The following is a 15422-nucleotide window of genomic DNA, read 5'->3' as shown; positions in this document are numbered from 1 at the left end:
CAGCAGCATGGGAACGGGGTGCCAACCCGAGGCCCTGGCGGCCTGTCATCAGCTCTATGACCGCAGCATCAATCTCTCTGGTGTTTATTTAATCTCATGCTGTTTTGCACAGTGATGTGCTGTACAGGCTTGCAACTAGGAGCAGGAAGCGCTACATAGCCTAAGTGTGTAGGGACTAGGCCACCTGCGTTTGTGTAAGCACCCTAGGATGTTCCGACGATGACAGAAACCACCTAATGAAGTATTTCTTGGAACATATCCCCGTCGTTACGCGACACATGACTGTATATAATTTCTCTACAAAAACGAGATCATACTTGTTCTGCTTAATAGTATGTTCTGCCCAGCCTTCCATGCCATACATGCAGAGCCACCATCACTGAGTGTTATAGTCTGACCAGCATAATGTACTAAACCCATCCCCTACCGTCAAATATGCTCACGGCTTCCGCCAGCTTCACTGCTACAGACGTGGCCACAGTGACAACCTTGTAAATGAGCTGTTGCACATTGGGCATTTCTGAAACCTAAGTTTCTATAAGCAAATTTGCTGGCTCTAAGCAACATAACTTTTTAAAATTCTCACCCAAAGATATGTTTATTGATTTGAGAGAGAGAGAGAGAGAAGAGAAATATCAAACCCACAACCTAGGTATGTGCCCTAACCAGGAATCGAATCTGCAATCCTTTTGGTTTACGGGATGATGCTCCAACCAACTGAGCCACCCGGCCAGGACAGCAATATACCTTTTAAAAATATATTTTTTAATTGATTTCAGAAAGGTAGGAAGAGAGAGAGAGAGATAGAAACATCAATGATGAGAGAGAATCATTGATCAGCTGCCTCCTGCATGCCTACACTGAGATTCGTGCCCGCAACCTGGACATGTGCCCTGAATGGGAATCGAGCCATGACTTCCTCGTTCATAGATCAATACTCAACCACTGAGCCACACCTGCTGGGCATGAATTATGTTTTTAAAAGATCCCTCTGGCTGCTGTGTAGAGATTAAACTGGAGGGCCAGGGTGGAAAGAGGGACTGTCGTCCAGGAAAGGGTCTGTAGGACTTGGGCCAGGATAGGAAGAGAGAGGGGAAAAGGGGAGAGGTCTGGGCCTGGGCCTGGGCCTGGGCCTGCCACCACTTAGAGGTCAGGGAGACACAGCCAGGGAGACCAGACAGAGGCCAGTGGGGAAGAAGTGAGCCAGGAGAGTGAGGGCTGCCAGGCAAGTGAAGACAGTGTTGCAAAGACAGGGGAGCGGCCAACTATGATAAGAGCTACTGAGAGGTCAAGGCAAGGTCGACAGTTAACAACTAAATTTGGCAAATGTACTTGTTCCTGGGCCCATATTCCAAGGATCAAACACAGGAGGCTCCTTGCAGACTCTGGTGCCTCCGCCACATCGCCCAGCACCTGCTCACAGAGCCCCGTCTGAAACTTCCCCTTTGGAGCTAAAAGGAAAAGTTTAGGAAAAAATTAGCTAAAGTCTAGGGGAAATTTTCTTTCGCTGGAGGAACATACAGAATAGGCTTTGTGTTTTCTGGAGGCGGGAAGGGGAAGCTAAGTTACTATGTCTCACATTTTTTGCTTTGGCTGCCAAGAAGCTCGGAGCCAAATTTGATATTGAATTAATAGAGCATTTTCATTTTTTAAAATTATATTTTCATATTCTTGAGTTTCCATTTCTATTTTTATTTTATCTTCCTGCTCTCATAGGAAGCAATCTTAGCTGCATTGCGAAAAAGGCAGGTATACAAGTTAATTCCACTCATTCAGCAAATATAAGAAAATGGCTTGTACTAGTCAGATCCGTTTTAGTTAGCAATTGACAGTACTAAATTAAGCCAAAAATGATATAAAATAAATAGCTGGCTTACCTTACTCAATCATAAAAGGTCAGGGATGTCTGTCCTTAAGGAAGTGCAATCTCTGTGAATGAGGCACAAAGCTGGCCCTCCGAATCCAGTGACCAGTAAGTGACTCTGGAGCGGGCAGGACAGTGCTCCCAGAATGGAACGGGGTTCCAGGGGCTTAACACAGCTCTTTCCCTGATTTCAATGCCCACAGGCAGGGCTGTCAGGGTCGCAGGACAGTCCAGATGTCCCCATGGTGAGGACCATGTGGGGTCCCTAGGCTCATGGGCCCCCATGGCAGTCCTAAAGGGGGGCTGGCGTCCCCCTTCTTGCTGCCCTCCTTGCTAGGTAGGAGGCAGCCTGTGGGTGTTAGGCACTTAACTCAACTTCCAAGGATTGGGAAGTCCACTCCTCTGCGTGAAGAGCAAAGCAGCCCGGCCAATGTGGCTCAGTGGTCAGGTGAAAAAGGGGGTGGGGTTTCGGGAACAAGGGGGAGGGTCCAGGTGACCAGACTCAAGTGGTCCAGTGAACAAGGGCCAGGTGAACAGCGGGAAGTGGTCAAGTGGATAAGGCAGGGGGGCCACCTGAACGCGGAGGAGGGTCAAAAGAAGACGAAAAGGCCACAGCTTCCTGTGTCCGGACTGTGGATGGCAGCAAGAAGGTCCCTGTCCTCAAGGAAAGGCGTGCCCTGTGAATGAGGCAGAAATCTGGCCCTCAGGGCTGGGGACCTGTAAGTGACTCTGGTGGGGGCAGGACAGTGCTCCCAGAATGAATGGGGTTCCAGGGGCTTAACACAGCTCTTTCCCTGAGTTCAATGCCCACAGGCAGGGCTGTCAGGGTCGCAGGACAGTCCAGTGTGAGATGCCCCCATGGTGGGGATGATGTGGGGTCCCTAGGCTTATGGACCCCCATGGCTGTCTTAAAGGGGGGCTGGCGTCCCCCTTCCTGCGGCCCTCCCCGTGGGTGTCACTGACCTCACTTTTGCCTGGATGGAGGAACTTGAGTCCTGTGCTCCGTGTGTGTGTGTGTGTGTGTGTGTGTGTGTGTGTCTCTTAGTCTTCCTCGTTTTATCGCCATTTCTCTCTGTCTGCTTCTTTCTTTCTGATAGGAACGTTGGCTGCAGGCAGTGCCAGGAAAGGGGCAGCTAGAATTTGTGGGGTAGACTATCTAAGAGGAGGAACCTACCCAGAGAAAGCGCTCAAATGCTGCAGAGGAGCCCCCCTGAACTCTGGGGGGAAAATCATCTGTGCAGGCACAGGGTGAAACCCCACAAGCTGGACAAGAAGCCTGCCAAGAGAACCACCACTGCCCCGGCCAGTGTGGCTCGGTTCTTAGGCATTGTCCCTCTCCCTAAAATAATCAATCTTTTAAAAAATGTGTTATATACATTAATAGAATATCTCTCAGCCTTATAAATAAAGAAAAGTATGCCTGGCGAGCCTGGCTCAGTGGTTGAGCTGTCAACCTATGAACCAGGAGGTCACAGTTCGATTCCCAGTCAGGGCACATGCCTAGTTACGAGCTTGATCCCCAGTGTGGGGCATGCAGGAGGCATCTGATCAATGATTCTCTCTCATCATTGATGTTTCTATCTCTCTCCCCTCTCTCTTCCTCTCTGAAATCAATAAAAAACACATTTTAAAAAAGAAAGAAAATTATGACACATGCTACAACATGGATGAACCTTGAAGACATTATACTAAGTAAAATGAGCCAGACACATAAGATAAATATTATATTACTAGAGGCCCGGTTTACGAAATTCGTGCAGGGGGGGTGGGGGGGGTGTCTCCTCAGCCTAGCCTGCACCCTCTCCAATCTGGGACCCCCAGGACCACTAGCTCCTAACTGCTCACCTGCCTGCCTGCCTGATTGCCCCTAACTTCCCCCCCTGCCAGCCTGATCACCCCTAACTGCCTCTGCCTGCTGGCCTGATCACTCCTAACTGCCCCCCTGTTGGCCTGGTCACCCCAACTGCCCCCCCTGCTGGCCTGGTCACCCCTAACTGCCCCCCTGCTGGCCTGGTTGCCCCTAACTGCCCCCCCTGCCAGCCTGGTCACCCCTGACTGCCCCCCTGCTGGCCTGGTCGCCCCACACAGCCTGCTGTTCAGTCATTTGGTCGTCCCTCACTCAACCCCCTGCTGGCCTTGTCAGCCCTCGAAGCCTGCTGTTTGGTCATCCGTCCAGTTGTTTCGGTCATGATGGACCCTGTTTTTTTATACATTAGGATTCCACTTACCTAAGATACCTGGAATAGTCAAAGACATAGAGACAGGAAGTAGAACAATGGTTGCCAGGGGCTGTGGGAGAGAAGAATGGGGGTTACTGTTTAATGGGGACAGAGGTTCAGTTTGGGGTGATGAAAAGTTGTGGAGATGGATGATGGTGGTGGTGGTTGCACAACAATGTGAAAGACTTCAGGTCACAGGGCAAGGGGATTCAAACTCAAGGAGACAAGGACAGTCACAAGATTAACTTTGAGCCTAGAAAGGTGGATCTGGCCCCACAGCAGGGCCAGAGGCAGGCTGGCCAGTGAGGAGTTTGTTGGAATAATTCAGGCAACAAATGATGGAACGAGTGTTGACAGAGCGGCATCATTTACTGGAGGCTTCGGAGCAAGGCACCATCCGAATCGTTTTATGGTTTCTACTAGCCGAGTGGTTCTCAACCCTGGCTGGGAGGCTTTATGTACAATGCCTGAGCCTCCAGCCAGTTAGCTCAGAATCTATGGAGATGGGCTCGGGTATCAGTCACCTTCACAGTTCCCAGCGATTCCAGTGTGTGGTCAGGGTGAGAACTCCTGCCCCCACCAAAGGTCAAGGACAGGGGGCCTGGACTAAGTCCATTCACAGCCGAACTGATCCTGTCACAAAATCAGTGGTCAACAGATCCCTGTAAATATCAGGTAACCCTTACAAAGACCCTATTATCATGTCCATTTATAATAAGGAAACTGAGGCACAGAGAGTCAGGTTATCTGTTTAAAGTCCCAGGCTGATAGGTGGAGGGGGTGTGTGTGCGCTAGAATTAAAATTCAAAGAGTATCACCCCAAAACCCACACTCAGGTGGGTGCTCTGTTCCCTTGGGTGTAGCAGCGAGGTGAATCCCTGGGGGATCAGACCAAATGGGTGATGAAGTGGAGCCTTCTGAGGAGGAATGGAAGGCCCAGGTGCCCACTGCATCATCAGTCCCTCCACCCCCAAGCTGATGGGCTTTCCTGTAAAATGAGAGGTGACTCCAGACAGAGGCGGTGGGCAGAGGCAGGAAACCCACAAGGCGGAAACAAAACTCAGAACTTAAGAGCAGGGGAAAGTGAAACCAGCCCCCCCGCCCCCCCTACACACACCAGGGCAGGAGGTGGGAGAGAATCTGTGGCTGGAAACAAGAGCAACACCATACACATATACACACACACACACACACATACACACACACACACTCACTCACTCACTCACTCACTCACTCAAATGGCCAGAGCCCTGGCCACCTCCCTGCTCCTGGAACTTCCCTGTCCCCTACCCGTTTTCTCTTCCTCCATAGCCCGACATTAAGCGGATGTGCATGTGTTTGCTGTCTGCCCGTTACCCCCGCCCCAACTAGCATGGAAGCCCTGTGCGAGCAGGTTGACCAGTTCTTCCATGCTCTTCTCCCCGAGCCCAGTACAGCGCCTGGCACAGAGGAGGTGCTCAGGAAATATTTGTTGAGTGAGTGAATCAAGAAAACACATATGACCCTATGCAGGCCACTATTTACCTGTTCTTATAGGACACCGTGTAGGTACAGTTCTCAACCTTCCTAACGCTGCGACCCTTTAATACAGTTCCTCATGTTGTGGTGACCCCTAATTTCATTGTTACAAATTGAACATAATTAAAGCATAGTGATTAATCGCAAAAACAATATGTAATTATATATGTGTTTTCCGGTGGTCTTAGGCGACCCCTGTGAAAGGGTCGTTCGACTCCCAAAGGGGTCGCGACCCACAGGTTGAGAACCGCTGGTCTAGGAGGATAAATTGGTTTAGCCTATTCTGGAAGACAATTGGCAATGTTTTGGGGTTTTTTTCTCTTTAAACATGGGGTGCACAGACTTGAGCAATCCATGCTCCTTGGTGTGGGGCACTCCATGTATCACCGGGGTCCAAAAACCCTCCCTTTAATATGGGCTTTCCCTTCGGCCCATCCCAACCCTATTCCTGCTCCCAGTTCCTCTTGTGTGGTCAACACATGCCCTTCCAACTGCTTTCCACGTCTGTCAGCCACAGAGGCACATGGACCGGTGCTTCCCGGGTGCCAGGCGCCGTGCTGAGCACTTTGTGTCAGATCGCATTTAATCACCTGTCCCTGGAGGAGATGCTCTTCTTATCTGAGGAAACAGAGCTTCGGTCACAGAGTAAGTGGCAGAATATACAGGAGTATTGTGTTCTCTGTTTGTAGTTTCCATAAACGCTGCTGTGCAAGATCTTGTCCTGCCTTTTTCTGTTTTCCACTCAACACTATGCATTTAAGCTTTGTCCACATTGCGTTCCCCAGTGATGGGCCCCTCCAGCCTCCCAGTCTTCGCCACTTCAAACCGTGCCGAAGACACGCCTTCCTACGTGGAGAGGTTTTCCCAAGGAGTGGAACTGCCAGGGGACACTCGGCTGCGAACCTGCCCTTTCGAACATGCCTGCTAGTTTACATTCCCCTCCTTCCCCCATGAACACCACGCCGCCATTTCCCACCTCCCCACCAGCCATCGGGTTATCTGACTTCCTATTCTTGCCAACCTGATGGGTGTCATGTCGGACGTTGTACTTGCTTTTTTTTTTTTTAATCCTCACCCATGGATATTTTTCCATTGAATTTCAGAGAGAGTAGAAGAGAGAGGGAAAGACAGAGAGAAATATCGATGTGAGAGAAACACATGGATTGGTTGCCTCCTGCACGTGCCCCGACCAGGGCCCAGGCTGGGGAGAAGCCTGCAACCGAGGTATATGCCCTTGACCAAAATTGAACTCGGGACCCTTTGGTCCACAGTCCGACACTCTATCCACTGAGCACACCGGCTAGGACAGCGGTTCTCAACCTGTGGGTCATGACCCCTTTGGGGGTCGAACGACCCTTTCACAGGGGTCACCTAAGACCATCGGAAAACACATATATAATTACATATTGTTTTCGTGATTAATCACTATGCTTTAATTATGTTCAATTTGTAACAATGAAATTGGGGGTCACCACAACATGAGGAACTGTATTTTTTTTCCACTTATTTTTATTTTTTATTTTTTTGAAATAAAACTTTATTGTTCAGATTATTACAGTTGTTCCCCCTTTCCCCCGCCCCATAGCTCCCCTCCACCCAGTTCCCACCCCACCTCTGTCCTTACCCCTCCCCCCCCCACTGTCCTCATCCATAGGTGTATGCTTTTTGTTGCCGGGTCATACACATGGAAAATGTAGCTATTTCCATCCACGATGTGTCCCTGTGTTCGGCCTCACAGGGACCGTCTCAGCCTCACAGGGGCCGTCGCAGCCTCACAGGGGGTGCCGCATCCCACGTTGGGGGTGAAGGTGCGAGACAGAAGCTCCTCTCGCTGTCTCTCCTGCTGCTCCCTTGCATATCACCAATGCTGGAAGTTTCTGAGAGCAGTCTGTAGGTGCTGGACATCATACTTTAACTGGTCAACATGAAGTTTGGCATTCTGTCTTTTGTTGGGCGGCTCCTTGCTGGTCCAAATCTCCAGGTGTTCTTGCTGGCTGAATATCTGGTATGCTTGCTTGGATTTCGTTTTCTACTAAGTGCACAGACTGCTTGTCTGCTGTCTCCCGGCATCCCATGTGAGACTGGTGGACCTGTTTGTGAGTTTGCTGGTACAGCGGTTCCATGTTGCCGGCCCAGCCGGGTCCGGTTCTGGCTTCCTCCGAACCTGATTCTGCTTCTTGAGTGTGTCCCTTATGGGTGCGATGAGTTGAAATCTACAGTTTGTTGGGTTACGCTGCAAAAGCGCAGGTGGTTCCTTTTGTGCCACTGGCACAGCTTGGGTGGGGATGTAAATTGAGTAGGGCAGGGTCTCAGGGAATCACCGGGGCAGAGCAAACAACAATGGCGTCTCCACAACTCATTGCCTCTCCGCGACTCCACAAGGCCGTCCTGCCTCTCCCCGTAGGGGTCTGGGACCTCAGAATCCCGCCCCAAACAAGCTCAGTGGATTCAAGAGTTTGTAACCCCTTTCGATTGAAAAAAACTGCGCATCCAGTTGCAGCCCGCCTGGCGCGAGACTCTGTACCTCCGTTCTTGGCGCCTCTGCACATCCTACTCAGTCTCAATGCGCTTCTTTCTTTCCTTCCAGTTGTAGAGCTTCCACTGGGCCAGCTTTCCCATGGTTCTGAATGATAGCTGTTTTGTCTTATAGTTGGTATTTTCAATGTTGTTGTGGGAGGCAGCACGCACAGGTCTGTACCTTACACCGCCATCTTGGTTCATGAGGAACTGTATTAAAGGGTCGCGGCATTAGGAAGGTTGAGAACCACTGGGCTAGGCGGACCTTGTATTTTCCTTTGCAGCTCTCTGATTACTGGGGTGGGTGCAGAAATCTTATTTGAACATGTGCACGCACACAAAATAGGAAGGACGTGATTTCACAATGAAGATAATTCACTCCGATGATGGAAGGTCAGCGTCACACAGCCCTGCCCCACTCCCCAGCTACAAGGAGCCCCCTGAGAGAGTCCAGAGCCACATGACACGCTCACCAGAAGCTGTGCCCCAGGAGGAGGGACCAGGCCCCTATGACCCAGGTGCCACTCCTCTGCCACAGAGCTCACAGCCTAGAAGAGTGGGACCTTGGTCCCACCCATGTCCTGGGTCAAGCCTACATACCTGAGAACAGATGGGAGGGGGTGCCTCAGGTAGGGGAGTCTGTTAGCTCCACCCCTCACACTCACACTGGACACCCCCCTCTGCCCCCAGACCTGTGTACAGCCCCTGCCCGTCTCTGGGCCAAAGAGCAAACTCAGGCCACTCATCTCACTTTCAGAGCCGCAGTAAAATGGGGAGTGATGACAGCTCTCCTAGAAGAGGGCAATGCACTCGCCCTACCCAGAAACCCAGTGGGAGGGGGTACCAATAGCCCCCCCTGACTGATGTGGTGAAGCCACATGGTCACACTGGTGCTGAAGCAGGCCATCTCACACCTCCAGGCCAGTGGATGGCAGGCCAGGTCACTCCATCCCTCAACTCTCCTTCCCCTCCTCCCCCAGCCCCTGGGGCAGGTGTGGGGGAGGAGTACCTCCTACTCAGTACCTCCTACTCGGACCCTACTGCCTTCTTCCCCTCCACCCTTTTTTCCTTGTGGCTTCTGGGGCCCTGAGGGGCTGCCAGTGCCACAGGACACCCCTCAGCCAAGGCAGGCCCAAAAGAGGGCTGGAGTTGGGCCCCTGTGTGGTGCCTGAGGAAGTGGGAATCAGGGGAGCCCAGAGGGAAACCCGGAAAGAATCACATCAAACCCTCCAGGCCTTTGCCCTCAATGCCCCTCCCTGGAGCCCTCTCCCCACAGACAGTTTTCTGTCCCTCCCATCCTCCCTTAATGGGGTTTTCTCCTTAAACCTCACCTTATCAGTCTCCCCGAAACCCTGTATAGACTGGCTGGGGCCACTTGTCTTGCCCGGGACTCCCCACTCCTCCCTTATGATGCTTTATTTTCCCCAGGACACGTATCACCTCCGACACACTGTTTAACTTCCTTATTGTGTCCCTCCCCCATCAGAAATAAACCCTGAGAACATCGCTACCTAGAAGTGTCTCCATAGATAAAAATGTTATGAGAGTATCATAAACATGCATGCATCTAAAGTGTGCAGCTTAATATATCTTTCTATCAAACCACCACTCAGTTCAAGGTATAGAACATTTCCAGAAGGCTCCTCGTGCCCCCTCCTAGTCAACCCCCATCCGGAAGTAACCATTTATTATTACTAGAGGCCTGGTGCAAGAAAATTCATGCACTGAGGGTGGGGGGAGTGGTCCCTCAACCCAGCCTGCCTCCTCTCACAGTCTGGGAGCCATCAGGGGATGTCCTACTGATGGCTTAGGCCCTAGGCCCTTGCAGCCGCTGTGGCTTTGTCTGGATGGACGTCCGGAAGATGTCTGCTCTAATTAGCATATTACCCTTTTATTAGTATAGATTATTTTAGTCCTCACCAGAGGATATTTTTCCATTGATTTTTAGAGAGCGTGGAAGAGAGAGGGAAAGACAGAAATTTTGATGTGAAACACATCAATTGGTTGTCAGAGCCTGAAGTAACTATTATACTGACTTCTATACCCATGAATTAGTTCCACCTGTCCCTGAATTTCATGTAAATGAACAATGTCTCAGTGTGTACTTTTTTTTTTTTCTGGCAGGACTTTGGCAAAGGGATTGTTGACAGGTGTAATAGCAGGGCAGCCAGCCAGCCAGGGAGGTGGCACCCTGGAAACAGACCATCCAAGGTCTCCACGGTGTGTACTCTTGTGTTTGGCTTCTTTTGCTCAACATAACATCTGCAGGATTCACCCAGGATGTTGTAAGACTGGTTTGTTCTTTTTTGTTCTTGTTGTTAATCCTCACCCAAGGATATTTTTCCATTGATTTTTAAAAAAATATGTTTTTACTGATTTCAGAGAGGAGAGATAGAAACATCAATGATGAGAAACAATGATCTGCTGCCTCCTGCATGCCCCCTACTGGGGATTGAGCTCGCAACCGGGACATGTGCCCTTGACTGGAATTGAACCCGTTCACAGGCTGACTTTATCTATTGAGCCAAACCAGCTAGGGCTCCCCCTCCTTAACACCCCACCCCCATTGACTTCTTTTGAGAGAGTGGAAGGAAGGGGGATACAGAAACATTGATGTGAGAAAGAGACACCGATTGGTTGCCTCCCGCAGGCACCCTACCAGGGCTGGGGATTGAGCCTGCAACCCAGGTACGTGCCCTTGACTGGAATCCAACTCAGGATCCTTCAGTCCAAGGGCCGATGCTCTATCCACAGAGCCAAACTGGCTAGGGCCTGGCTCCTTCTTTATTGCTGTCTGTGAAGCAACATCCTACCACTGATTTACCCGTGCTCTTGCTGATGGGCATTCGGGCTGGTTTCCACTGGGGACTATGAGCATTCTGGTGTGTCTTGTGGTGGACGTGTGCCTCGGGGGGACTGCTGCATGACAGGACAGCGTATATTAAGACTCAATGAGAAACCGTTTCCTAAGGTGGTCGCACCAACTGATATTCCCACCAACAGCTTGAGTTTGGGAGTCGCCACCTCCTCTGCAGCACTTGGTGGCGTCAGACCTCATAGTGTTGGGTGTGAGACCGCATCTCATTTCCCTGCAGAGTGATGGCATTGATGCTCAGTAAACGTTTGCTGGATGAATCCTTAGATGGGCTGTGGAGGGAGGCTCTCCACTCGGCAGGGACGGTGGGATGATACCCTTCACATGACGGTCAAGGCCCCTGACTCCCACACTGGCCTCAGAAGCTGCCCCATTTCACACACTAGTCACACTTACACTCTGGCGTGCAGCCGAGGCAGGCTGAGACATTCAGACAGGACTTGGCTCTTCGATGACAGAGAATAAAGAAATACATTCATCAGGTCCCAGGTGGAGCTCTGCAGATGGGGTAGTCACAGGCTGCCCCGTCAGTGCCAGTGGTGCCCACAGGGCAGAGCCATCTTTCCCCACTCCCAGGAGGCACTCAGAGGCTAGACCCAGCCTGGAGCACTGTCTGCCCGGCCCCTGTCCTCTGACTGCTGAGGCTGCACTCCTAACACTTGGCCGAGGACGAGTCAAGCCCTTCCCGGCTGCCCGCGAGGTCCTGCACCAGAACCTGGCTGGTCAGTTACCCAGGTTGGCTAGACCACCTTTCCTAGCCTCCGCCAGAGAGAACCGTGTGACCATTCCAGTGGGAGGTGAAAGGGGTTACAGGGTCACTCCCAGTCCTGGGCTAGAAAAACCGCTGTGGGTCTGAGCTTTCCTCTTCCGCAGTGACCTTGGACGTCATGGGTAGAGGATGATGAGGCCACAAGACAGAGCGAGCCTGGGCCCTCAAGTCCCTCTTGGAGAAGTACCGCCCACCGATCAGATCAATCCCACTATGAACCTTACATGAACACGAAATAAGTTCCACTGCATTTGAGCCTGTATTTTGTTACATCAGCCCTTGTCCCTAACTAATAGGTTCTACCAGCATAAATAGTACAGTATATGTAACTAACAAAGGTAACAACTAGCCCCATTTTACAGATGAAGAAACTGAACACAGAGAAGCTACAGAACTTGTTTGAGGTTAGTAAGTGAAGAGGCCAGGATTTGAACCTGGGGCCTGGTTCTAGAGGTTCCACTCCTAAGCACTCTGCTAAGGCGGAACCCATGAGCCCCTGGCCATCTCACCCCCACCTGCGCCTCCTTGACACTTTCGCCCATGAAGTTGCTACACACACCGCAGGTTAAATAGAGGAGAAATGGTTTCCCAAAAGAAAGCAGGGGCACTGTGCCCAGAGGGCGAGCAGATGAGAGGCAGACAGAAGCCACACGCCCCCATACTCCAGGGGCCTGGGCCCATCCACACCAACCAGCAGCCTCCCATTTCACACAAGTCAGACACTTCTGGGAAAAACTCAATACCGCCATCCTCCTACCTAAACCGCTCTCTCCCTGTCAGGCCGCGGTCCCCTCGGACACTCCCCACCTCACTCCATTAATTCTCCCCCATCCTGTCCCTCCACCCCTCCCTCACTGCAAGCCTGCATTTCCACCATCTTAAAAACAGAAACAAAAACTTCCCTCCTCCTCTCTCTGAGCCACTGCTCTCTCAGCTCTACTTCATAGCCCTGAGCAGTTGCTTCAGCTCACCTGTTTCTCACCTCCCGCTTCCCTGCCTCACCACACGAGCCACCGAGGCAGCTCTGGCAGAGGCTGGCCTGCAGCCTGCAGGTGTCCTGCGATCCACAGCTGGCCTCTCCTTCTTCCCAGACCCACGGGTGGGCACTACCAACGGATCCTGTCTCCTTTGATGGAGCGAGGTCACCTACTCTCTAGGCCCACACCCAGTACCACTCCACACCTCTCAGCAGCCTCACAGGCACCCCAATTCACCAGAGCCGAACTGGTGACCTTCAGGTCGAACCCTGCTCTTCCTCCTGTGTCCCCAGCTAGAGAAGACCCCTGCCCGAGTGGCTGCAGAAAGAAACAGGAGAGTCCTTAGGGTCCCCTCCCTCTCAGCACAATCCAGGCGACCAGCGGTGCTCGAGTCACTGCTGACAGAGACGTCAAGTCTGCCCACTGCTCCCAGGCCTCCTGCCCTCCTCACCGAGCCATGGCTCCCTCAAAGCACATGTGCCCCATGGACACTGCAGCTCGGGGTGTAGAACTGACTGTAGACCGAGCGACTGTGTCACTGTCCTGCTCACAGGCCTTCAAGGCCCTCCCCAATCTACCTACCTACCTCTACTCCCACCGCCCCTTCCCCCAGCCTTCATGGCACCAGGCCTAGCTCTACAGCTCCTATTACTCAGCCCGTCTATCCCTTTGCAGTAGCCCAGAATGGGCAGAATGGTCTCCATCAGAGAGGTAAGAAAAGGCTGCTCAGAGAAAGGTAGGAACCTGCCCAGGGTCATACAGTGTAAGACAGGTTGTCCCTCGGCATGACCAGCACACTCCCCCCACCTTCCTTATATCCGCACCCGGCAGATGCAGGCCCCCAGCCCCTCCCTTCACTCAGCCGCTGCCCAGCCCACCACGGCTCAGTGTGGGGAAGTCAGGTGGATGGATAGGAAGGTGGCCACAAAGCCCCGCACAGAGGCTAGGATAAACACCGATGTTCCCTTTTATTTTTATTAATAAATTTAAGAACAGCTCTATCTTTTCTCCTCCGCCCAGAACAACTAAAACCAACTAAAAGGGGGTGTGGCCTGGGGGCAGAGGGTGCTAGGAGTCATAATCCTCTTCGTCCTCTGCATCAGGTCCTGAGGGGCCCGGGGGCGCTGGGGGCGGGGGCAGAGGCAGAGTCGAGGTGAAGGGCATGAAAGGTGTTGGGGGGCTGCAGGGCAGAAAGCAGGAGAGGAAGGTCAGGTTACTCTCCGGTGCCCACTGAGCCCCACACAGGAAGCATGGAGCCCACCACCCTCTGTACCAAAGGGGGGCCAAGCCCAGAAAATGGAAGGGCCCAGAACAGGTCCCTCAGCCCCAACCCAGGCCCACTCACTGCCCTGCCCAGGGGAAGGGGGTTCTGAGACACCGTCTCTGTCGTTAAGCCCTCCTCAGTGCCTCCCTTCCCGTTCCCCAACTCTGCCACCATGAACACAAGCAAGTGGCCAGAGGCCTGGAGGAACAAGTCTGCTGGTGTCTTCCTGGGGCCACTGCTTACCTCTGAAAGTGGGCAGGGGGGCGGCTGGCCTGGGGTGGGGCCTGCGGTGTCTCCTCTTCCCCATCAGTGTCAGTGTCCTCGGACTCGTCCTGGGAGCAAGACAGGGGTCAGAAATGACGAGAACGGCATGGGCCGTCACTGGAGCCCAGACCCCGGGAAATGGCAGGGACGGGAGGCTGACCTCACAGCCCCCATGGACAAAGCAGCCACAGGTGAGGATGGGGCCCGGCCTTCGGCCAGCGTGGAGGGGCAGGGCAGAGGGCTGGGGGCCTCCCTTACCTCCTGCTCCGAGTCTGTCCCTGATAGCTTCTTGTCCTTGCCTTTGCTTCCCATCCCACCATTCTTCCGGCTGCTGTTGCCTGGCTTCCGGCCCCTGTGGGAAGGGACAGTCCATCTCCCCGCTCCTTCACCAGCCCCCACCCACCTCCAACCCCCGTGGCCTTGGCCTTCTACACCCGGACGGACGCTTGGCCCTGGCTCCCCACCTGCGGGCACCCTTGTCCCCGTCCATGTGGTTGTCTTCCCCATCCCCCTGCATGTCAGGCACGGACGCCACCAGGTCCTTCAAGAAGTCAAACTGCTGCTCCAGCTCAATGCACTGCTTCCTGGAAGAGGCGGGAGGGGATGGCGTCTGGCAGCGCCCGGCTGCCTGGGCTCCCAGCGAGGGGCAGTCAGCAGCTCTGGATGTCGGAAGAAGGGAGCCCGGAAAACCTCCACCTTCATCTCCACCGGCCGACCTCGCCCCTTCGCGGTAACACCCCACCTTTCCCAAGTTCGAACCCACCGGCCTCTACGGCCTCGCTGGTCTCCCAGGAGCCTCCCGCCTGCAGCCTCCGGGGCCGGGGCCTGCGGGCTGGGGCCTCCGAGGACCCAGCCTCTCTTAAGCGTGTGAGCTCCGGGGACCGAAGCCCACAGGCCCCTGTCTGCGCGGCCACTCACAGGTGGGACGTGGTCATGGTCTTGGCGTTCCGGGACTGGGTCACCTGGCAGGCCTTCTTCAACAGCGACTCCAGGAACAGCTCCAGGGCCCGGGCTCGGAACGTCAAGGAGAACCCCGCGGGAGCACCCCAGGCCGCCCCCCGCCCCCACGGCCCTCGCCCCGGCCGCCCCCGACAGGATACAGATGATGACGGGCACCGCCGCCGCCACCTTTCCAATTTCCTCGTCCGTCTGCAT

The 15422-nt window shown here is 53.3% G+C and overlaps 1 protein-coding gene across 1 annotated transcript; it reads right to left on the bottom strand.

Moving 5' to 3' along the window:
* Window positions 1-13688: 13688 nt before the first annotated feature.
* Window positions 13689-15422, bottom strand: DRAP1 (DR1 associated protein 1). Its single transcript, XM_006101580.2, has 6 exons — window positions 15368-15422; window positions 15186-15279; window positions 14732-14851; window positions 14526-14619; window positions 14247-14335; window positions 13689-13919 (listed from the first exon to the last, which is right to left on the bottom strand). Exons 1-6 carry the CDS (start codon window positions 15420-15422, stop codon window positions 13808-13810), a joined length of 564 nt encoding a protein of 187 aa, XP_006101642.1. The 3' UTR covers window positions 13689-13807.

The sequence above is a fragment of the Myotis lucifugus genome, unplaced genomic scaffold, assembly GCF_000147115.1.
Source record: "Myotis lucifugus unplaced genomic scaffold, Myoluc2.0 scaffold_373, whole genome shotgun sequence".
NCBI classification, from domain to species: domain Eukaryota; kingdom Metazoa; phylum Chordata; class Mammalia; order Chiroptera; family Vespertilionidae; genus Myotis; species Myotis lucifugus.
This window is presented reverse-complemented; position numbering and strand designations above follow the sequence as displayed.